This window comes from Saprolegnia parasitica (assembly GCF_000151545.1).
Source record: "Saprolegnia parasitica CBS 223.65 unplaced genomic scaffold supercont2.19, whole genome shotgun sequence".
Taxonomy (NCBI): Eukaryota; Oomycota; class Saprolegniomycetes; order Saprolegniales; family Saprolegniaceae; genus Saprolegnia; species Saprolegnia parasitica.
This window is the reverse complement of record NW_012156413.1, coordinates 461,556-482,541: the sequence shown is the minus strand read 5'-3', so window position 1 is coordinate 482,541 and position 20,986 is coordinate 461,556. Positions and strand designations below refer to the sequence as shown.

The 20,986-nt window shown below is 59.3% G+C and overlaps 9 protein-coding genes across 9 annotated transcripts in view; 4 read left to right on the top strand and 5 right to left on the bottom strand.

Moving 5' to 3' along the window:
• Window positions 1-765: 765 nt before the first annotated feature.
• On the top strand, window positions 766-2,043 carry SPRG_19923 (hypothetical protein; the record flags this gene model as incomplete). The annotated part of the gene is made up of 5 exons (XM_012344758.1): window positions 766-1,021; window positions 1,069-1,226; window positions 1,273-1,760; window positions 1,813-1,921; window positions 1,972-2,043. The coding sequence occupies 5 exons, from the start codon at window positions 766-768 to the stop codon at window positions 2,041-2,043; spliced, it is 1,083 nt and encodes a 360-aa protein (XP_012200148.1).
• On the bottom strand, window positions 2,039-3,298 carry SPRG_05447 (RNA polymerase Rpb3/Rpb11 dimeriZation domain-containing protein). Its single transcript, XM_012344691.1, has 5 exons — window positions 2,754-3,298; window positions 2,623-2,704; window positions 2,481-2,572; window positions 2,294-2,431; window positions 2,039-2,238 (listed from the first exon to the last, which is right to left on the bottom strand). Exons 1-5 carry the CDS (start codon window positions 3,255-3,257, stop codon window positions 2,089-2,091), a joined length of 966 nt encoding a protein of 321 aa, XP_012200081.1. The 5' UTR covers window positions 3,258-3,298; the 3' UTR covers window positions 2,039-2,088.
• A 724-nt stretch (window positions 3,299-4,022) lies between these two features.
• Window positions 4,023-4,930, top strand: SPRG_19922 (hypothetical protein; the record flags this gene model as incomplete). The annotated part of the gene is made up of 2 exons (XM_012344757.1): window positions 4,023-4,244; window positions 4,292-4,930. 2 exons carry the CDS (start codon window positions 4,023-4,025, stop codon window positions 4,928-4,930), a joined length of 861 nt encoding a protein of 286 aa, XP_012200147.1.
• A 313-nt stretch (window positions 4,931-5,243) lies between these two features.
• Window positions 5,244-6,115, bottom strand: SPRG_19921 (hypothetical protein; the record flags this gene model as incomplete). The annotated part of the gene is made up of 4 exons (XM_012344756.1): window positions 5,244-5,373; window positions 5,421-5,701; window positions 5,745-5,847; window positions 5,889-6,115. 4 exons carry the CDS (start codon window positions 6,113-6,115, stop codon window positions 5,244-5,246), a joined length of 741 nt encoding a protein of 246 aa, XP_012200146.1.
• A 619-nt stretch (window positions 6,116-6,734) lies between these two features.
• Window positions 6,735-11,359, top strand: SPRG_22163 (hypothetical protein; the record flags this gene model as incomplete). The annotated part of the gene is made up of 4 exons (XM_012344767.1): window positions 6,735-7,643; window positions 7,890-9,560; window positions 9,606-10,069; window positions 10,123-11,359. 4 exons carry the CDS (start codon window positions 6,735-6,737, stop codon window positions 11,357-11,359), a joined length of 4,281 nt encoding a protein of 1,426 aa, XP_012200157.1.
• Window positions 11,360-11,650: 291 nt separating this feature from the next.
• Window positions 11,651-15,738, top strand: SPRG_22162 (hypothetical protein; the record flags this gene model as incomplete). The annotated part of the gene is made up of 8 exons (XM_012344766.1): window positions 11,651-12,298; window positions 12,348-12,437; window positions 12,484-12,672; window positions 12,721-13,451; window positions 13,494-13,650; window positions 13,696-14,070; window positions 14,115-14,528; window positions 14,572-15,738. The coding sequence occupies 8 exons, from the start codon at window positions 11,651-11,653 to the stop codon at window positions 15,736-15,738; spliced, it is 3,771 nt and encodes a 1,256-aa protein (XP_012200156.1).
• A 493-nt stretch (window positions 15,739-16,231) lies between these two features.
• SPRG_19918 (hypothetical protein) lies at window positions 16,232-16,546 on the bottom strand (the record flags this gene model as incomplete). Its single annotated transcript, XM_012344755.1, has 1 exon — window positions 16,232-16,546. The coding sequence occupies one exon, from the start codon at window positions 16,544-16,546 to the stop codon at window positions 16,232-16,234; it is 315 nt and encodes a 104-aa protein (XP_012200145.1).
• An 804-nt stretch (window positions 16,547-17,350) lies between these two features.
• Window positions 17,351-18,133, bottom strand: SPRG_19917 (hypothetical protein; the record flags this gene model as incomplete). The annotated part of the gene is made up of 2 exons (XM_012344754.1): window positions 17,351-17,535; window positions 17,593-18,133. The coding sequence occupies 2 exons, from the start codon at window positions 18,131-18,133 to the stop codon at window positions 17,351-17,353; spliced, it is 726 nt and encodes a 241-aa protein (XP_012200144.1).
• Window positions 18,134-20,584: 2,451 nt separating this feature from the next.
• SPRG_22161 (hypothetical protein) overlaps window positions 20,585-20,986 on the bottom strand; it is a gene marked incomplete at both ends in the record, with an annotated part of 2,856 nt that continues 2,454 nt past the window's right edge. Inside the window, one exon of the mRNA XM_012344765.1 lies at window positions 20,585-20,946. Within this exon, the coding sequence (XP_012200155.1) occupies window positions 20,585-20,946 (362 nt within the window). The remainder of the gene's footprint in view (window positions 20,947-20,986) is intronic.

Below are 20,986 nucleotides of genomic sequence, written 5' to 3'. Positions count from 1 at the left end.
GACGGCGAATCACTATACGTAGCCCCGTGAGCGTCGCCTGTAGCTTCGAAGTCCCTTGGGTGTATCCCAGCGGTAGAGTCTAGCGTGCCGTCAACGCACGGCTCATTTTTCCAATGCGTCTAAAAGCAAGCGTGTACTACGTAGTAGCTGTACAAACAGTCATTTTGACGAGTGCACCAGCATATCTCTCTCTCCAACTGTCTGTGTCAGACCAGCGTTGTCGAGAAGGCCTGAAGTGGGCGCCTACAAGATGGATGCAGCCCGAGTCGAGTAATGTCAACGAGGAGGAGCGTGTCGACAACGTTAGAGGACACATTCAGTTGCACCGCAAGCAGCCAAGGTTTTTATATCTCTTGAGCCAAGTGCACGCAACGACTTGGTTGTGCTAATACATTTACCAGAGCAAGGTGGCCGGTAGGAAATGGGAGAACACAATTCGGACCACGTCCGTCGGGAAGCGCGCGAAAACCTGCGACGATCAAGTTGATCGTCGCACACACCCGCACTTGATCATCAAGTGCGGGTGGCGTGGGATCTGTAAAGTGCGACATCGCTCGTAAAGGTACGATTGCTAGAAAACTGGGTGCAATCCTTTAATCTGCCGGTCGCACTTAACAGCCCAGCTCTGTCGCAATCGGATTGGTGCAAATGTAGCCAATCAGTACGTCAAATTGTTGGAATGCAATTCTTCGCTGAATCTTGACCGTGTTTTTAACGGGATTTACGGTGTTTTTGCTAGGAACACCGACCGAATCCAAGACAAAGATGCAGTGTGGCGGCTGCGCCAAGTCCCATGACCAGGTCTACCTGCTCTGCGCCAACTGCACGTCGAGCACGATCCAGCAGAAGCGCACGATGCTGACGGCGCTACGGGCCGACGTCGCTGTGCTCCGCGAGAAGGCTGCGTCGTCGCTCAAGGACGACGTGCATGCCGAGCCCGACGACGACGACGACGTGCTGGCGCAGGACGAGGCGCGCGACGAGGCCGAGCTCCTCGCGCTCAAAGGCGCACTCGACATTGGTATAGCATTCTGCACCGCCAAACATGCATTGCCAAGACGACCTTAGAGCGCATCAAGCTCGCCAAGATGTTGCACATGCTCGGGAAGCGGCGCGATCTCCTCGCGCACACCAAAGCGCGACTCGCCGAGACGGTACCCGCCGACGCAACCGACATGGACTTTATCATGCAAGGTCTCTACCGCGTCTCGCGCTGGAACGAGCAGGTTCTCCTCCGCTGACACTCCTCCTTTGCATCACTTTGCGACGTAGAACCTCGTGGCCGTGCGGCGCACCAAGGTGCTGCAGCTGCTACAGCTCGTCAAGGTCATTCCCGCGGACAAGTCGGCTTTCTTTCGCACAATCATGCACCTGCCTCTGCCCATCTCGGGGCGCTTCGAGGGTCTCCCGCCGGACGTGGTCGCCGCCGGCCTCGGCCGCATCATCCACCTCCTCCTTGTGTTGCCCAAGTACTTGAGCCCGCTCGTTTACCCGTACCCGATGGTGCACAACGGATCCATGTCGACGATTGGTCGCGAAACGAGCGACGAAGGCGCGGGCTGCCACACTTTGTACCCGGACGGCAGCCTCGGCTTTGGGCGCGCAACGCAGATGCTCCAACACAACGTCCTCTACCTCTGCGTCTCGCAGGGCATGCTGCTCTCCGACTTGCACCCTTCCGATATGCTTGGCAACCTCGTCGCGCTCAGTGAACACCCCGAGCTCGGCTCGTGCGTCGCGCTCGAGTCTGAGCTAAATGCGTACGTCGACGCAAGTATGACGTCGTGGTTTTGATGCGACGTGCTGACGTAGGTTGCGTCAGCAGCAGAGGACGGCGACGCCCCGCGCGTCGACCAATGACGCGACGCTCATGGACCACGTTTTGCCGTCGTACGCCGAGCCGTCGCGCAATCAGACACCGGTATGGTCCACGTCCATGATTGACGCATCGCTCGTCACGCAACGCCGCAGGTGCTCACAGCGTCGATGCTCGATTGGAACGTCATCGACCCGCGTGCGCTGCCAACGAAGCGAGACATGTAGCCAAAAGGATCAAGAATATATGGAATGGGGTGCGAAATGTGGCGTCTAGCCGAACGGCGTCATGGGCGCCTGGTGACTGGTCATGCCCTCGTCCTGCGAGAGCTCGAGGCACTGGTGCTTCAGTGACGAGAGCTTGTCCTTGATGATATCGAGCGCGCAGATGACCACTTCTTCGGGCTTGAGCTGGCCCGTGGTCTAGAATAGCATTCATCATGAGATGAGAGCGTGATGACGAGGATCGTGGTCCTGCCTCGACGGAGAAGATAAACTTGTCGGGCGTCATGGTCACGGTCACGGCCGCGTCGTCTTCCGGGTTCTCCAAGTAGCTCTCCGCAAGCTTGACGCACTCGTCGCAGTACATGCAACGCATGTGATCTTCGACTTGGATCTAGAGTATGGAAGTAGCCCCGAGTGCGGCAACGTCATGCATGGCCTACCTGGTCGTACGTATCATCAATCTCAAAGACACGCGTCGGGCACGACTTGTAGAGCTCGACGCGTTGCTCGTTCGTGTACGTGCTGAGGACCTCTACAGTGCAAATTGCATGAGCTTCGATCGCATTGGAAGCGACAGCGTACTCTGGTTGAGCGTAATGATGGGCTCAAACATGTACGTGGCGACAGCGACGGGCGACCACTTGGCATGCTCCTTGCCGATACCCTATACGACAATATGAGAGCACTGCATCGATCGAGCATTTTTGCCGTACGAGCTTGGCGAGTGCGTTCAATTTCAAGCGCTGGCCCGGGCCCAGCTTGGCGATGATGACGCCCGAGTCTTGTGTGTTGTTGAGCTCCTCTTCCGAGCTAAAGTGCACCGGATGCACATACGGGTCGAGCGACCGCAGCGACTGCGACGTCACGGTCTGCATGCCCGACTCGGCGCGCACGTCCAGCTCGAACTCGACGCTGCAGTGCGGGCAGTGCTCGTCGCAGTCGCAGTCGGCCGAGTAGACGAAGCGCTTCTTGAAGCCCTCAAGGCCGCCATCAAAGGCCAGCGGGATCATGCCCAGGCGGTGCGCGAGGAACTCGTCCGTGATGACGCTCGTGTTGATCTCAATGCTCACAAGGTCGATGGCGAGCGTCGGGACCTCGGCGATCATGACGCGCCGGATCGAGTTGGCGACGCTCGTGTCCGTCTCGCTGAGCTCGAACTTGATGAAGTCGTCGCGGAGCTCCTGGATGTCGATCTTCGGGAAGCGCGGGTGGGGCATGCTCGTCGTCCGCTCAAATACTGAGATGAATTCGAACGCTGCGCAACAACCAAATAATCTGCGTGCGTACCCCGGGGTCCACACGCTTTATCGCCCTGTGCCCCGGGGTCTTTACCACATTATTTGCACACGTCGTTTTTTAAAACACACAGGCGTGTGTTTTCGGTAGAAAAGCCGGGGTTGAAGTACGCGCTGATTGGCCAAGCCGACGCTTGATCTCTATATTTTTATTCGGTTGCATTCGGTCGACGCCGACGACGCCCACAAGCACAATGATGCTGGACACTAGTGCTATGCGTAGCAGTACATAGCTGGGTATACCAGGACAATGACAAGGTAAATCAAGCGCCATGAGCTACGCGCAGCCCTTTGCGGCTCGTGGGCGACGAAGCGCTTGGAGTACCAAATGACCGTACAATATTTAAATGGCTCGAGCGGATCGTGGCTGCAAAATCACCGAGAAATCACCGGGGTTGTCGCAGGCCACGATGATGTGATGGTCGCCGGCGCCGAGGACGCGAGCGCCGCATTCAAAGCACTGGTGCGTTCAAGGACCGCAAGGAACGCCTTGCCTTAAAGAACCATTTGCATGGGAGCAGGTGTCGGGCCACCAAGGCGTGCAGGCCCGCACGTGGCGCATGTGCGCCTTGCCCTTGAGCTCAACGTGATTTTTCACATTTTCCACAGGCCGACACCCGCGACCGCGTTCTGGGCCATCAAATTTAGATCCAGATCCCTTTGCACGCCGACGACGCAAGCCGAAGCATGGACCCGCTCATTGCGCTCGAAGACGTCGACTTTGGCGCGACCGGGACGTTTCCCATGTACCAATACCGCCAAGCCCAGTTCAACCAGCTCTGCCTCGGCGCCAACTCGACCCACCAGGACGCGACGGGCCTCCGCGTCTACGCCGGCGCCCACGTCCTCGCGCGCTTCCTCGGGTCGACACCGGGCCGCGCCCTCTTGCATGACGCACGCCTCGTCGAAGTACGATATACGCCATCTCTCTATCTGGCCACTCACACGATGGCTAGCTGGGGTGCGGTACCGGTGCGGTGGGGTCCGTCACCGCCGTCACGGCGTCCGTCAAGAAGCTTCTCGTGACGGACGGCGACGCGCGAGCGGTGGCACTCGCACAGCGCAACGTCCAACACACAGTGCACGCGGCCAAGCCGGCCTTGGACACGTCCGCATCTCAGTTGCTATGGGGGCCCGGGCCGTCGACGGTCGGCGACTTTGACATTGTCATCGGGTGCGAGCTCATGTACTACAAGACCAACCTCGACGCGCTCCTCGCGACGGTCCTTGCACTGGTGGATGCTGCGAACGGACTCTTCCTCCACGCGCACCTCTTTCGGAAAGACGAGCACGACGCGGACATGACCGCCTTCTTGACCAAGGCGGGCTGGGCGACGCTCGCCGTGCCCGTGCCGAGCTTTGTGCCGTACGAAGAGATGCGGCTGTGGCCCAACTGGCTCAACACGTGCTGCTTGGTCTCTGGCCCAAAGGCGCGGATCGCTGCGCTCGCCATCGCCCACCCGAAATGGCGTCCGTTTGTGGACGTTGCGACAACGCTCGAGCTCAACGAGCGCGCCGCCGATGCGCAAGAGGCTGCAGAGGCGACCGCGAGTGACACGGACAGCGACGATGGTGTCGGCGGTCTCTTTGGGTAGATCGATTACAGTGTATAGATAGAGAAGTTTCTACGTGAAATCTTGTGTTCCGCTTCAGCACATGAACCAGCGATCCACCCTGGATCCACGTGCCTGCGGGCGTCAAGGGCCTTTCCCAAAGAGATGCGATGTCGCAAGATGGGGCTGCTTGACAAGACGCACCACCAGCCGCCTGTGGGTTGGAGTGCCGGCGACAACGACCGACCTCTGGGATGGTTCCGCCACACTTCTTCCTCTGCGATGTCAACGCGGAAAGATCAATACAGCAACGACGTTTCATATGTCGTCCTATGCAAGTCGATATGCAGCAGGCCTAGTTGGACCCGAGGGTGCGGCCTGAGCCCCAGTTGTAGCGTGAAGGCCCCGTGGCTTCGGCGCCCGCGCGCTGCTGGGCCGGCGGCGCACCGTACACGGGACGCGCCGTGGACGGGAAGCAGTTGATCCTACGCAACGGCGTCAGGCCTCGTGGCCGAAACAACTTTGGTGGTACAAGATCTGGGGCGTCTTGAGAAGCGTGATGCCCTTCGTGTTGGGAAGGATTTCAAGGAAAAAGTAGTAGACGTGGCCGGCAAAGAGACCCGCGAGCTGCGGCAGCGGGTCGTTGCCCGTGAGGAGCGTGAACGCGATCATCGCCCACGGGAAGTAGAGTGCTTCAAACTTGAAGCCCCAGAACGACACGAGTTGCGTCGGGTTCTTACGGCTCCACATGTACAGGATCATAAAGATCATGGGCTCGCCGAGGAAGATGTAGCCCATGAGCGCGCCCACCACCTAGCGCACGTAAGCTCCCATCGCTGCAGCGTGGCCATCGTACCCAGAGCACGGACGCGCCGCAGAGCATCATGAACGCAAAGTCGGCCGTGGGACCGCCGCCGGCGACGAACGGGTCGGCCTCGAGGCGGCTGCCATACTGGCCGCTACAGAGACGTGAGCGGCGAGGCCATGTACGGCGACGTACAGCAGGAGGAGGCAGACGAGGAAGTGGAAGCTAAACTTGCCGACGTAGCAGAAGCACGTGACGAGGCGCCAGATATGGAACTTGTAGACGACGAGCTCGAGGTCGAGGTAGATGGAGCGCGGGTTGAGCATGCCAAACTGCGTCAAGCACGTGGCCGCAAAGCACGTCGTGAGGTAGAAGCGCGTGACCTGCGGCAGGCCGTTGTACCAGGCTTCGGGCGACGACATGGTCCGCGACAATTGGAAACTACTCGTCGCTTTATTTTATTAAAAATACGCCGCAACCACCGCACACGTGGCAGCATCCGGACGCCGGCGGCTTGGCGCACGCAACTTTTTTTCTCGGAGCCGACGGTAAGAACAGCTACTTGGTGGCATGGTGGCGTTGAAGACACCTGCATACAGCAATGACGATGCGGTGCAAGAGCTTGCGCGATGCCAATGGGCGCACTACCACGCCATCACTCGCTGCACGTGGCACCCATTTATGGTCTTGGTGGCACCAATGCATCGGCCCCCGTGCAATGCACTCTGAGAATGGGGCGGGCTCAAGAGCACCGGCGCTGGCTAGGGTGCGATCGTGTCAGCTCTGTGCTTGGTGTCGCTTGGCCAGCATAAGCCTAGGACAGAGCCAACCGCGCTCCTTTATGAGGTCCTTGCGCCCTGTGTCCTGCATGCACTGTTGTATTCGTTGGCGCGGCCGCTTGCTTGACACGCGCGATCTTTTTTGGTCCGATTTTAAAAATGCGGCGGCGCCATAAAATAAATACGACCATTGTTGTCTCGTATCCATTAGGCCTCGCGAATAATAATATACGATGGCGAGCATGTCACTGCCCCCGCGACGATGGAGGCGAAGCGGCGCAAGGTCGATCGGGGCACGAGCCTCATGGACGTGCTCAAGGCCCATGGCATGCGCGTTGTCGATGGCACCAAACTCAATATGGTCGGAAAGGCCATCGACGTCATCGGGCCCGTTGTGGCCTCCGTCGCGCGCACGACCACGTGCTTGTATCTGAGCCAGAACAACCTGGCTTCGCTCGCCGGCCTCGAGCAGTTTGGCCACCTCAAGATGCTTTCGCTTGGCAGCAATCTCATTGTGCGCTTTGACGAGCTCGCGCACATCACGTCGCCACCTCTCAAGACGCTCCACCTCGTCGGCAACCCGATATGCGAGGCGCCCAACTATCGCGCGCGCGTGCTGCAGATGCTCCCGACGCTTTCTGTGCTCGACACGCTCGAGATTTCGGCTAAAGAGCGCCAGCTCGTGCCTTTTCTAATCGCCCAAGACGCGTCACTGCGGCAGCTCCTCGCGGAGAACCACGGCGCGATCACGCGCCTCGAGTGGCTCGTCCAGCGCATTGCACTGCACAAGGAGTTCTACATGGTGGTATATGGCTCGTCGCCGCTGCCACCGCTCGAGTCGATGGCCGTCAACGTCGACCTGCTCCTCCGGCTCTGGAGTCAGAACGCACCGGCGGCGCACGACGCGACGACCGAGCGCCAACTGGAACGCATGGTCGTCCGGGCGTACGAGAAGCTCCAGCAGTACCCGCTGAAGAAAGCCAAACTGCTCTTGCAAAAGCTGGGGCCCGCGGCGAAAGAGAAGCTCAAGTCACTGGCGACGCCGGCCGCACCGTCGTGGGAAGACGCGTACGCGAGCGTTCTCGCCGTGCAGCAGAACACGGTCGCCAAGCTCCGAGGCCTCTGCGAGCGCAACCGGCGCGACCTCATGGACGCGATCAAGTCACTGCTCGTGACGCGTCACGCCACCACGCCGGTCTCGGATCGCTTAGCAGCACCGGTGGCAAAAGTACGTCGCCACGACGGGGGCGAGGACGTCGCACGGTGTGACGACGAGTGGAGGCGATCGCGGCGGAGTCGATTGCCGCCGACCGGCGCGCGCTGCGGCGACTTTACCGACATGACGCTGAGCGAAGCTGTCAACAAATTTGAGTTTCGACACCTCGACTCGATCGCGCAGGTGAGAGCCCAGCGCCAGGTCAGCCCCCCGCGGCGCCATCGGCCGCCGAAAGCGCAGGCAAAGGCAAGCGACAATATGGACGACGACCTCGAAGACCGGGAGGCGGTGCTGCGGCTTCAGATGCAGCTCATGGAGCAGTCGCTGCACGAGCGCGACGCGCGGACACAGAGCCAGGAGCGCGAGCGTGCGCTCGAGATCCAACTGCTCGAGTACGAGCATCAGATTCGGCGGCTGCGCGACATGGGGCACGGTGAGCCGGTGCGACCGCCCACCGAGATCTTGTTGCCCCAAGCGACAGTCGTGCTGCCGACATACCAGCGGCCTCGCTTGGTGCCATCCGTGTCAAAGGGGGACAACCTCGCCGAGGATGAAGAGAGAGCAGACATGGTGTACACATCGAGCGCTGGCCCTTCCTCGATAGCGTCGGCCGCGCGTACGCCTGCTCTAGCGACGACGACACAATCGATGACAGCACCCAACATGCACACGGCTTCGGCGACAGAATTTACCACGTCTGCGACATCCCACCGTCGCTTGTCGCAGCAGCGGTCCGAAACACCCGTCGACGACGCGAGCCTCGACGACGCAATTGAATGCGAGCGCTCGCCCGAGACGCCGACAGTCGTCGCACCGACCATAGCCCGACGAGCCAAGCCTTTGAGAGACCGTGGTGCCATTGCCGAGAGCGCCCGAAGCAATCGGCATGTACGTGCAGCGAGCCACCTCTCGGACGACGATGACGTGGCCCCTCCAAAGACAAGTACCACGTCGTCGAGCGCCCATATACCTCCTGGAAAGGTCGCCCGATTGAGCCATGGTCGCGCCGCGCCGCCGCCACTGGCCATCGACCCCTGGCATTCTCGCGAGCCATCACATATGGAGAGCGAGCACGGCAGCCCGCCGGCGCCGCGCGCGACGATGTTCTTGTCCGACATGACACCGGCACCGCGCTTGTATCCTACCCATCAAGAACGCTATTGCGTCCCCTCTCTCGCGTCACCGACGCACAACACGTCGCGTCTGTGGCAGTCGAAATTGCAGCGGCTCTTGCGTGGCTGGCGTCACTGGTGTCGGCGGCAACAGCGCTGCAATGCGCTCTTGGCTCGCTGCGTAGCGTTCCGCGCCCAGCGCGCCTTTGCGGCGTGGAAGAGCCATGCGGCGACGCATCGACGTGCGGCGCACTACGCGCAGCAGCGCCTTTCCCAGGTTGCGGCCGCCTGCTTCGAGCGTTGGGCCAACGTCGGGCGGTTTGGCGCCATCACAAAGTTTGCGTATACCCGCCGCGCGATCGCCCGTCTGCAGCGTCTCTTTCAAAAGTGGCAGTCGTTTGCCACACAGCGGGCGGTCGTCCGTCGCGCCCAAGCCACGTCCCGTTGCCGGGCCGAGCGCCAGTGCCTCCGGACATCCTTCGCCGCGTGGCGCCATGTGTCGCGCCTGTACGTCTTGCAGCGCCGCCACCGCCGGTCCCTCCAGCGCAGTCACGACCATCTTGTTCTCTACAAGCGCTTGCACCACTGGCACCTCTTTGCACAGAGCCAACGCCGCCCCCGCATCGCTATCGAGCACTCGCTGCTCTCTCGGCGAACACAACGTACGCTCGCACGGACATTGCATGCGTGGCGACAGCTCCAGCGCGCGCTCGTGCTGGCCAACGACATGCGGCGGCAGGCGCACTGGCGCCTCTGGCAGGTACGCGGCTGCGATCCTCCCTCTTGATGATGATCGCGGGCGTAGCGATTCCATGCCAATGCACTGGCAGCGGGCCACCGCCGTCGTAAAGCGACACGCTTTTGTCTGCGCAAGATCGTCGCGCACTGGGCAGCCACGAGCGTGGATGCGCGCGATGCGAGCCGCGCGTCGCAGATCGCATGCCGCCACGCGACGACCCACGGTATGAAGCGATCGTGGCGCTGCTGGGTGCTCTACACGTCCCGCCGGAAAAAGTACGTGCTCGGGTACCTCAAGGCGTACAAGCACCACAGTACGAAATTGACGCGAAAGGTGTGGCGCGTCTGGGGCGCGGAAGCCGTGCTGCACCTGCGCCACCGACGCGCGCACAAGCAAGCGCAGCTCCGCAAGGTCTTTCTTGGGTTACGCCACATGGTCTTTCTCGCGCGCGAGATGCGACGCCGCGACAGCAACCTGCGCAAGCTCGCCGCGCGCATGCAGCTGTCTACTGTCGTCGGACATTGGCACCGGTGTCGCACCACCTCTATGATAGCGCAGGATGATGTCATGCACGATTGCGTAGATGGCGGCGCTGGGCGCGCCTCCAAGGACGCACGAAGCGACTCGTGGCCCTGGCTGCTCATCAGTCGCAATGGCGCGTGCAGACGCGATACTGGTCGCACTGGATGGTTCGCCACGCCGTAGCGCGCAGTGCGCACATGACAGCACTCGAAGACGCGACACGCGAGGCACAAGACGCCGAGGACGCGGCGGCCGACACAGTGCGCGCGCTCCAAGCGACCAACGAAGCACTTCTCGCACAGATCGCGTCGTTGGAAGCAACGCTAGCGACCAAAGACGCGGCCCTCGCTGACGCCCATTCGATCGGTGTCGAGAAGGACGTTGCGATTTCACATCTGCGCGACGAGGTGGCGAAGAGTGAAAGGCAACAACGAGAGCACGAGACGCTGCTGCATCTACAGGCACAAGCCCACGCCCGCGACCGAGATGAAATGGACGCCGCGGTGCAGGTCCACGTACAAGACGTCGAACGGCTCCAGCGCATGCTGCTCGACGTCAAGCACGAGCTCCTGGCGACCTCGACGCAGCTCGAGCGCGAGAAAGAAGCCGTGCGCCGCCACACCGAACAGCTCGCGCAGCAAAACCGAAGCACCGCGGCGCTCCACGAGCAGCTCGCGGCGATGGAAGCCGCGGCGCAGACAACGCAGAACCTTCTCGCCACCGAGCGCGCCGAACGCCAAGACGCGGCCGTGCGCTGTCACGAGTACGAGCGGCGCCTCGCGCAGACGTGCCGCGATATTCACACGCGCGAAGAAGACACGGAGCGAGAGCTCCAGCATGCGCGCGAGACTGCGTATGCGAGTGACCAGCAGCGCCTGGCTGTCGACGCCCGCAACGCCGAGCTGCTCAAGCTCCTCCACGAGAAGAACGCGCACGTGGCCGCGCTCTCGTCTCAAGTCGAGAGCCTCCGCAGCAGCGAGGCAAGCAAAGTGACGTCCCTTCTGCAGGACGTGCAGGCGACGATCACCAAGCCATCGATCAGTCGCAGCAACCAAGAAGTGGCGCTTGATACAGAGTTGGCGGCCCTTGACGTGCACACGAAAAGCATCCATGATGACATTCGGTCGCTCCAGGACAGGCTACTGCAGCGCCTGCACCAGGCACCGCTGCATCCTGCGCCGCTCCACGCAGCCGCGACACCGCCCAAGCCAAAGCGTCGCGTCAAGCCCAAGACCACTTTGGCGCCAGCGCGCAGTAGCCCCAAGCCACCACTGTCGCTGTCCAAGAGACTGCTCTAGCGTTTGCCAAATGCTCAAAATGATTGCGTTGGCAAGCTTTATAAAGCGGCGTTTCGTGTAAAGATAACGGCGCAGAAAGGCGCGGCGATGGAGCCACGAGGTGGGTTGCGGAGAGGATGTACCGCGATGCTATCGGCGCGTGGTAGAGCCGCGGCTACGGGGCATCCCGGAAGGCTCGACACGCAGTATTCTTCAGTTTGGTCCGTGGGTCGACTTTATTCTGTACCTGCTCATGTCGGCGTAGATACCAAATGGGGGGCAATTCCCCCCGCGGAGCTCGAGATCATTCGCATGAAGAAGGAGTCGCAGTCCATGTTTGCGAAGCGGACGCGCCCCCCGAATGCGCCCCACAGCCTTGGCGACGTACCGCTCTTTGTCCCGACCGAGCACCTCGAAGACGAAGCTGTCAAGACGCACGACCCTGGTGCGGTCGAGGCGTGGGTCAACGCCCATCTCCTGCGCGGTGCGATCCAGTTGATCCCGCTCTCGGGCTCGTATGTGGCCGACGACGCGTCGCACGATGCGAAGAAGCAAGCGCTCCTGTACCAGAGCAAACTCGAGTACAACGATATCCAAACGATCTTTTCGCCGCCCGAGAAGAGCCCGCTCGAAGGCGCGGGCATTGACTCGGGCTCGCTTCTTCGCCTTGGCATGCCCAAGGCGATTGTCGACCGTATTTTTCGCGGGCTCTTCGTGTATTCGAGCGGGTTTCATACGCTGATCCATGAGATTGGCCGCCACTGCCCCGCGTACGCCGAGTCGCACATTGCGGCCAACATTTGGCTCACGTTCCTGCACTTGCTGGAAAAGTGCGAAGACGGCCGGTACGAGATGGCCATGCTCAAGTTCAACCACGCGACGGCGGTCTGGAAGCAAAATGCGATCCGCGAGTACGAGCTCCAGACGTCGACCTTGCAAGCGGCCATCGTCGCGGCTCACGTCGGTCCTTCCGACTTCCTTCCCAATTGAAACCATCGACTGTCGCTAGGCAGAGACACACGCCGAGCGGGCGATCGTGGCCGAGCGTGTCGCGGAAGTCACCAGTCGGGATGCGACCATTGCCGCCTTGCAAGCCGAGGTACGGATTGCTCTCGCAGTGTGTCAAGTGTCATGTCCTGGAACAGTTGCAAGCCGCGCACGAGGCCACGGCGGCGTCTGACGACCTCGTGCGCCTCGCCAACCTCGAGATTCTCGAGCTTGAAAACACGGTGGCCGCAACGCGCAAGGAGCTCGCGGACACGAGCCAATCGCTGCACGTGGCGTTGGCGGAAAAGTCCAACCTCCAAGGCGAGTTGACGGGGTACATCCACGAAGTAGGCTTGCATTTGGCCACTGTAAAAGACTGATGGCATCCTCGGTAGCTCCAAAACGTCGACGATTTCAAGGCCAAGGTCGACGAGCAAAAGACGCGCGCGGCAGACCGCATGCGCGAGCTCCAAGCCGCCAACCAAGCGATCATGGACGAGCTGGACCTCGCCAAACGCGACATCAAAGCTGGCTCCATCGAGCGGCTCAAGCACCACGCTGCACGAGAAGTGCTTGCGCTCAGCAACATCAAGCTCGAAGCCAAGGTCGCGTCGCTCTCCGCCGAGCTTCACACGGCCGTCACGGCCCTCGCGGCCAAGACGAGTGCACTCGACGAAGCTGACGCAACTGTGCTTTCGCTGAAACAAGTCATGGAGAAGGACCGCGGGGCGTGCGCATCGTTGACCGCCGACGTCGCGGCGCTCACGTTGCAAATTGGACAGCAAAAGCGGGACTACATGGTGCTCGAAGCCCAGGCGCAGCTGCTCTTGATGGAGAAGAAGAACAACCATATGCGCGAAGGCGACCGGCTCCGCATCGAGCGCCTCCTGAACAAAAAGGTCGAGCTTGAAAAAGACATCGAGTCCATGCGCATCGAGCGAGAGAAGAGCCAAGAGCACCTCTGGAACGTCCGCGCGAGCCTCGAGTCGGTCGAAAACGAGTTGCAGCTCGCCAAGCGCGCGTTTGCGACGAGCCAGACGTCGCTGCAGCAGCTCGACAAGGTCAACGATCAGCTGCGCAGCCAAATCGCCGAAATGGAGCGCAACGTCGAGCGCATGACCATCGGGTTTATATTGCTATTCGGGACAATAGTTGTTCATTTACGTAGGTTCAACGCGATGAGAGACCGGTGCACAGTCGTCGAAGACGGCGCGAAAGCGTCTGTCGACAAAGTGGAGCTCGAGCTCAAAGTGGCCATGTCCCAGATGCGCGAGATGGCGTACACGCGCCGCGAAAATGAATGCCAGATCCACGACCTCGCCAAGGCAATGTATCAAGTTGATACAACAACCCACTCACGCGTCTTGTAGACAATCGAGGCCAACCACATGGAGGTCAAAATCCTCCATCAACGCCTCGAGCAGCAGGACAAGATCATTCGCAACATGACGGTCGAACGGGACGCTCTCGTGCGGGAGAAGCGCGTGCTCCAGCTCGAGTCCAACGCCAGTCAGTTGGTCATGTCGCAGCTCAACAAGTCCACGACCGGGCTCATGGACCGCATCCGAAAGCACGAAGTCACATTTGACGAAGCCATTGTCGAGCTCAAGGGACATTACGAGCACGCGTTCGCCTTTGGCCATGGCCATCTCGAGGCATCACTCGGGAGCGGTGACGGCCAGCACGTGTCGCTGCCGAGCAAGTCGGCGGCCGACGTCATGCACAAGAGCGTCGTCGCCGTCATGGTCAACCATTCCATCTCTTCGGCTTTCCAGCTTGACTTTTGTAGGCGCTGATGGACATGCGGCACGAGAACCCGGCCTTCTCGACGACCAAGCGGCGCCACTCGCTCAAAGGGCATGAGCTCAAGGTGCAGTGCGAGTACCGGATCGTCGAGCTCGGGCAGGAAATTGCACGGCGCGAGGCCGAGCGCGTCGAGCTCTTACGGCTCGTCGCCCAGCGCGACGAGCACCTTTTGGAGGAGAAGCAGCGCACGCAGGTCGAGATTGGTCGTCGCAACATGCACGCCGAGCGCAGTCTCTTGGTGCTCGAGGACTTTGCCGCGCGCTTGCTGCGCTTCCGCGCGTACGAGCAAGCGACGACGCGCAAGATCATGGACCAAGAATTCGAGCTGTACCAGTACAAGCACCGCGTCGCCAACCTCCGCGACCGTGTCGCGATGCTCAAGCTCATGCTCGACCAAGTACGTTGCCCCATCTCATGGCTCGTATCGAAGTGAGGCGTAGAGCGGTATGGCCGAAGAAGATGCCAGCGGGTACCTCACGATCGAGAAAATTCGGTTCATCACGCGCGTCGACGAAGCGATCCAAGCTGTCGAAGACATGGCCGACGGCAGCACGCAGACGTATCCGCCGAAGCGGTCGCCCATCAAGGAGCGCGCCAAGCTGCATGGGATGGACTTCTCTGGACCCGAGAGCGTCCTCACCAACATTACGTCGCTGATTCCGGACGAGGAGCTCGACCATCACTTCTTCTCCTTGACGCACCACGGCCGCGACGCGACAACCGAGTACGCCCAAGGCCACTTGCTTCGGCGCAGCATCATGAAGACCAAAGGCGCCGTCCTTCCCAAGCTGACGCAGGCGTCGCTCGAGAAAGCGCCGCACCGCGCACCGTTTGTACGAACGAACGTGATCGCCGACTACGAGACGCAGTTTGGTCTCCACGCACGCATCGCGATGGGCGGCGTCGGCCCCTTTGCGGTCTCGCGGCCGGTCTCCAACCCCGAAGATAGCAGCAGCGAACTTGGCGACGACTTTGGTCCGTTCGCGTCCTTTACACGGGAGATTTCCGAGCACGACTATAGCTCGCCCCACTTGACGTCGCCGCGTGCGAAAAATATGACGGCGACGCGCGTCGTGGGGGGCGGGGGGCGGCTTCAATCGGTGCCGAAAAAGAGTCCCGTGCCGCCGCCGATGCGCCCAGCGCAGCGCCATCCAAAAGCCCACGGGGTGCGGCGCGCGCGCCCGACGCGGCACGACATGTCGCAGATTATCAATGTACCGAGTGACACGGTCGAGTACGACGTGGCCGTGCTCGACGCGCTACGGACGCAGCAGCCCGTGTACCGACACGTGGACGGCAACGGGCTGCAGTACCATCTCGACAACGCAACTCTGCAAGACGACGACGACGACGACGACGACGGTGGCAATCGGCTGGACGATTATTTTACGACGAATGACGACGGGATGCTGGTTGCGCGGGTCGAGACGCAGCCCAATGCACACGTCCCGACGCTGCTCGAGCAGCGCATCAAGGCCCACCACCAAGCCAGTACGTCTGAAGGGCCGCATGCGGGCTGGGATCTCCGCGGCAACAACCACGTGCTCCAACTGCACGGCGAGAGCACGCCGCTGCCACCCGTCTTGTACCCGCTCACAAAGAGCTAACTATTAGCATCCAGTCTTTTACATGGCTACCTCCTCGAGATTGGTGCTTGAAAAAGCGTGGCATGGGACGAGGTGCCATCGATGCCTTTACACCCCTGCGAGAAATGGCCTTAATGAGACACTCGATTCAACCAACGCACGACGATGCGGCCTCTGTCGACGCTCGTACTCCTCGTACTCGCACCACTCTGCCTCGTGCGGGCCGACGCCCCATGTTACAACGGTGCCACGGTGGCTCCGCATGCGCACTGCTATGGCGTCATGATCAACATGAATTTTGACGGTACCATCCTCGACAAGCGCAGTCTGGAAGCGGGTGATCTCCTCGGGCAGCTGTACGCCTGCTGCGATGCATGCGCTTCAACTCCTTCTTGCACCAGTTTTTCCATTGTCAACACAATCTGCCACCTCCAAAATGCTACACAGAACCCGACGCCTCTGCTCGGCGCGGTCGTTGGGCGCTACAAGCTAGCCAAGTAGACAGGACAGCTACCTAATCCTTCTGGTTAATGATGTCCTGGATCTCTTGACGCCGCTTGGCGCGGCGAGCTTCGATGCGCTCGGCGACGTTCTCGAAGCGAAAGACGTTGGTGACGGCGGACGGGATGGCGTCGGCGAGGCCCGAGCCAAAGGCGCCCCACTGGCGCTCTTCGTCGGTCCACGCCTCGGGGCGCGACTGGCGCACGCTGCCCTCGGCAAACTGCTCGGGAAACTCAAAGCGAAAGTACGCCATGATGCTCACGGCGGCGAGGCTCGTGCCCGTGATGACCGAGAGCCCGACGCCGGCCCAGTTGATCTTGCGGGCCATGTTGCTGCTGGAAATGCGACGATGGACCACGATTGGTAGATATGCCACCAAGTTTTGGCGAATCACGGCGCGGTATGTTGCGTGACGGCAGTACTCCAAGGGTCCTTGCATGTCGTGGTCGTGAGTGCACCGACCACATCCATGTACTAGTATGTGCCTTTAGATATAGTTTACATAGAATATGTACTCTATACTTTCCGTAGCAAACTTTAACTGACGAGGACTGCAATCAAGGGTGTTTTATTCCCTTGCAATGGAGAAAGCATGTCCTTTCAGTGTCACTTGACGGCCTCGCCGTGATTCGCGCAAATGCCACCTGAATTGACCAATCATGGCAGTATATATCACACACTATATTCTTCACACACTAAATGCTATGATGTCAAATCTTTGAAAGCTAGTTTCTCGAGCTAGACACCAGCACCATCGACGCGACGTAGTGTTTCATGCTCTCCAAACGATTCTCTATCGATGTGCCAAGTATGGGCGATTTCATTTTCCAACGTCATTTGGCCGCCAACTGCCTAGGAATCGGCAGCGCACAACCGCTGGTCGCCATGGATTGGTCAAAAAAGTCTTTTTTCCCATCTTTTGTACAACGTGATTGGCCAATAACCAGCATTATAAGCGAACCGTACCACAGCAGAGCGAGCCTCCTCAATGCTCCGTCAACAATGCACATGCAGCCTACGAGAAATACTACAAACAAATGATATTTTGATTAATACGTAGTAGAGAACTAGGGCGCTAGTTGGTTGAAAAATCGTAGCCCAGCACTGACAACGACCCAAGGTTCCTCACCGCCTACTCGTCGCGAAGAAGACGGTTCGGGCGGCACTGAAAGTAGCCATCGTTGATACGGGTGCAGCGGGTGCCCGACACGCACGTCGTATACCCAATGTAAGCGCGGCCACCGCATTGGCCCCACATCGGCACCGTTGGCTTCTTGGCTGGCTTCTGGCCATAACCGAGAAGCGGCACGCAGTTCTCTAAGCAGAGAAAAGAGGATTTGGTAAGGCATATCCATACGAGGTCGTGAGACGTACTATAGACTTGCCACCGCGGCGAATGCAAAGCAATCCAGTAGAAGCGCAGCATGCAGCCCTTGGCGCCGCAGCTTGAGTAGTCGACCGGGAGGTTGGCCGCCGGTTTGGCCGGAAAGTTGGTCGCGCAATCGTCGTTCTGGAACACGCGCTTGTTGTCGAGCCAGACCTCGCACGGACCCGTGTGGCTCAAGATGAAGCCTTCACCCGTGTCGGGGTTTTGAAACGTCATCTTGCCGTTGCTCGGGATCTCCTTTCGGGCGACGTTGGTGAGCGTGTTGCCGCAGTCAGGGCCATGCTGGTCCAGCAAAGCACGAAGCGTCTTGTACTTGGACTGGGCCTTGAACGCCTTGTTGAAGTTGGCAGCGTTGTTTTGGGGCGAACCGTTGAACTTGCCGGGGAGGAAAGCTTGGATTTCGGCCACGTATGTCGTGTGCATGACGTTGGCCTTGAACTCTGCGAAGGGGTTGGACACAATACCGTGGCTCGAGACAAGCGGCAGCGCCAGAGAGAGGAGCGAGAGCAGTGTGTTAAAGCCCACCATTGGTTTCGACAAAGGACGAACTTGAAAAATGAATCTAGGTTCGAGACCACACGCTCACTGCAGAGCTGGCTACATATGTACGTCCGCTGCACGTTCCTAGCACCGAGAAGCAGCCTTGAATACGAAGCCTCATGCATGGACTTTCTGCTCCACGTAGCTTCGACAAGATATGATTTGCGAACCAGACGGTTACAACGACGCTTAACGCTTAACACGGCAATGTGACTCGTTTCTGCGATGGGCGATAAACAAATGCGATCCATGCCGCCTGATGGTGTGACATTAGTGGAAGACTAGAACTTCCAGTCTACTAATAAAGGAAGCCCCTTTTCTAGTCTTGTTTGGTTTTATCAAATAGTACGACGCAGCAAGTTGCGGGGAAAACACGTGCGTGGGTGTAGGACGTAAGTCCTAGTGTGAGAATGTCAGTACGAACAACCGACTCCTTTTCTGCATACCGGTATTATGTATATATACTGGTACTAGTACTGTGCAAAGTACTCTATACACCCAAAGTCGTCCATTCGTTGCAAGAACTAGTCACATAGTCGTACTGGGCGTGATTCGGACCGCATGGTTCGCAAAGCGCAGAGTCTTTGCGCTCGGTCTTTGCCAAAGACCGAGCAGCTACGTGAGGCAGGTAGGCCAAGCTGGGGGCTTTGCTCGTACTACCAAAGACCTTTGTACTACGTATTAATCAAAATATCATTTGTTTGTAGTATTTCTCGTAGGCTGCATGTGCATTGTTGACGGAGCATTGAGGAGGCTCGCTCTGCTGTGGTACGGTTCGCTTATAATGCTGGTTATTGGCCAATCACGTTGTACAAAAGATGGGAAAAAAGACTTTTTTGACCAATCCATGGCGACCAGCGGTTGTGCGCTGCCGATTCCTAGGCAGTTGGCGGCCAAATGACGTTGGAAAATGAAATCGCCCATACTTGGCACATCGATAGAGAATCGTTTGGAGAGCATGAAACACTACGTCGCGTCGATGGTGCTGGTGTCTAGCTCGAGAAACTAGCTCTCAAAGATTTGACATCATAGCATTTAGTGTGTGAAGAATATAGTGTGTGATATATACTGCCATGATTGGTCAATTCAGGTGGCATTTGCGCGAATCACGGCGAGGCCGTCAAGTGACACTGAAAGGACATGCTTTCTCCATTGCAAGGGAATAAAACACCCTTGATTGCAGTCCTCGTCAGTTAAAGTTTGCTACGGAAAGTATAGAGTACATATTCTATGTAAACTATATCTAAAGGCACATACTAGTACATGGATGTGGTCGGTGCACTCACGACCACGACATGCAAGGACCCTTGGAGTACTGCCGTCACGCAACATACCGCGCCGTGATTCGCCAAAACTTGGTGGCATATCTACCAATCGTGGTCCATCGTCGCATTTCCAGCAGCAACATGGCCCGCAAGATCAACTGGGCCGGCGTCGGGCTCTCGGTCATCACGGGCACGAGCCTCGCCGCCGTGAGCATCATGGCGTACTTTCGCTTTGAGTTTCCCGAGCAGTTTGCCGAGGGCAGCGTGCGCCAGTCGCGCCCCGAGGCGTGGACCGACGAAGAGCGCCAGTGGGGCGCCTTTGGCTCGGGCCTCGCCGACGCCATCCCGTCCGCCGTCACCAACGTCTTTCGCTTCGAGAACGTCGCCGAGCGCATCGAAGCTCGCCGCGCCAAGCGGCGTCAAGAGATCCAGGACATCATTAACCAGAAGGATTAGCCAGACATGCTTCACGGACTCACCCAATGAGCAATGTAATCTTGTACTAGTACTCGTATTGCATTAGTATGTCAAGACGTGACCTAGGGAGAAGCAACTGTGCGTCTTAGATAAAACGACCGACGATCGACTTGAGCAGCGGCGTGGGGTCGCCAGCTGCGCTCTTGAGGTAGCAGACGCTGGCGTTGACGCTGAAAGCAACGCACGGCGTGGCGCGGGCGCAGGCGTCGCAGCAGTCCAGGACTTGTTCGAGGATGTCGCCGCCGACAAAGCTCTGGCTGATGGTGTTGCCCGGGAAATCCATGTTGAGCGTGATGTTGGAGCAGGCGGGACGCTCGTGCGGAGCAAAGGTAGTCATGTCAGACGCGCCGGCCTTGTAATGGCAGCGCGGCAGCGACATACTATGCACAAGGCAGCACCAGCTGAGGAGGCTCGCGCTGAGGTGGCGGAGGTATAGCTGCATCGGAAAAGTGGTATGTGGTAAATGATGCAGTTCGACGAGTTCTCTGTCGCCCCGTAAAAGCTCGAAAAAAGCCCTTTACGACGTCAAGGTTATAACTTGAACTGACTATCGCCAATTAGCAATCAATCAAAACCACCGTCAACAACTGTGTACCGCCTGCGTGGATATGCCCTCTACATAAAGTGCGGTGGTGGACGTATGCAATAAACAGGCATGCATTACTCAACAACGAACTACTTCAAAACTACGGAAGAATTAAGCGCGGCGAAGCAGACGGCGCGAATAGTCTTCGTCCTCGTCGCTCTCGACTTCTTCGTCGTCATCAATCTCGGTCGACTCGGACGCCGGGCGGCACTGGTAATAGTAGTCGTTCTGCTTCTCGCAGCGTGTGCCCGAGACGCACGCCGTCGCGCCGTTGTAGTCCTTGCCGCCGCACTGACCCCAGACCGCGACCGTGCCTGACGGCTTGGACATGGGCTTGGTCGTGGGCTTGGTCGTCGGGTTCACCGGCTTGGGCGTCGGGTTGACCGGCTTGGGCGTTGGGTTCACCGGCTTGGCCGTGGGCTTCGGCGCCGACGTCGGCTGCTGGCCGTTGCCCTTCAGCGGCACGCAGTTCTCTAGACGATAGCGCATTAGCTTCCATGCATACACAAAGCA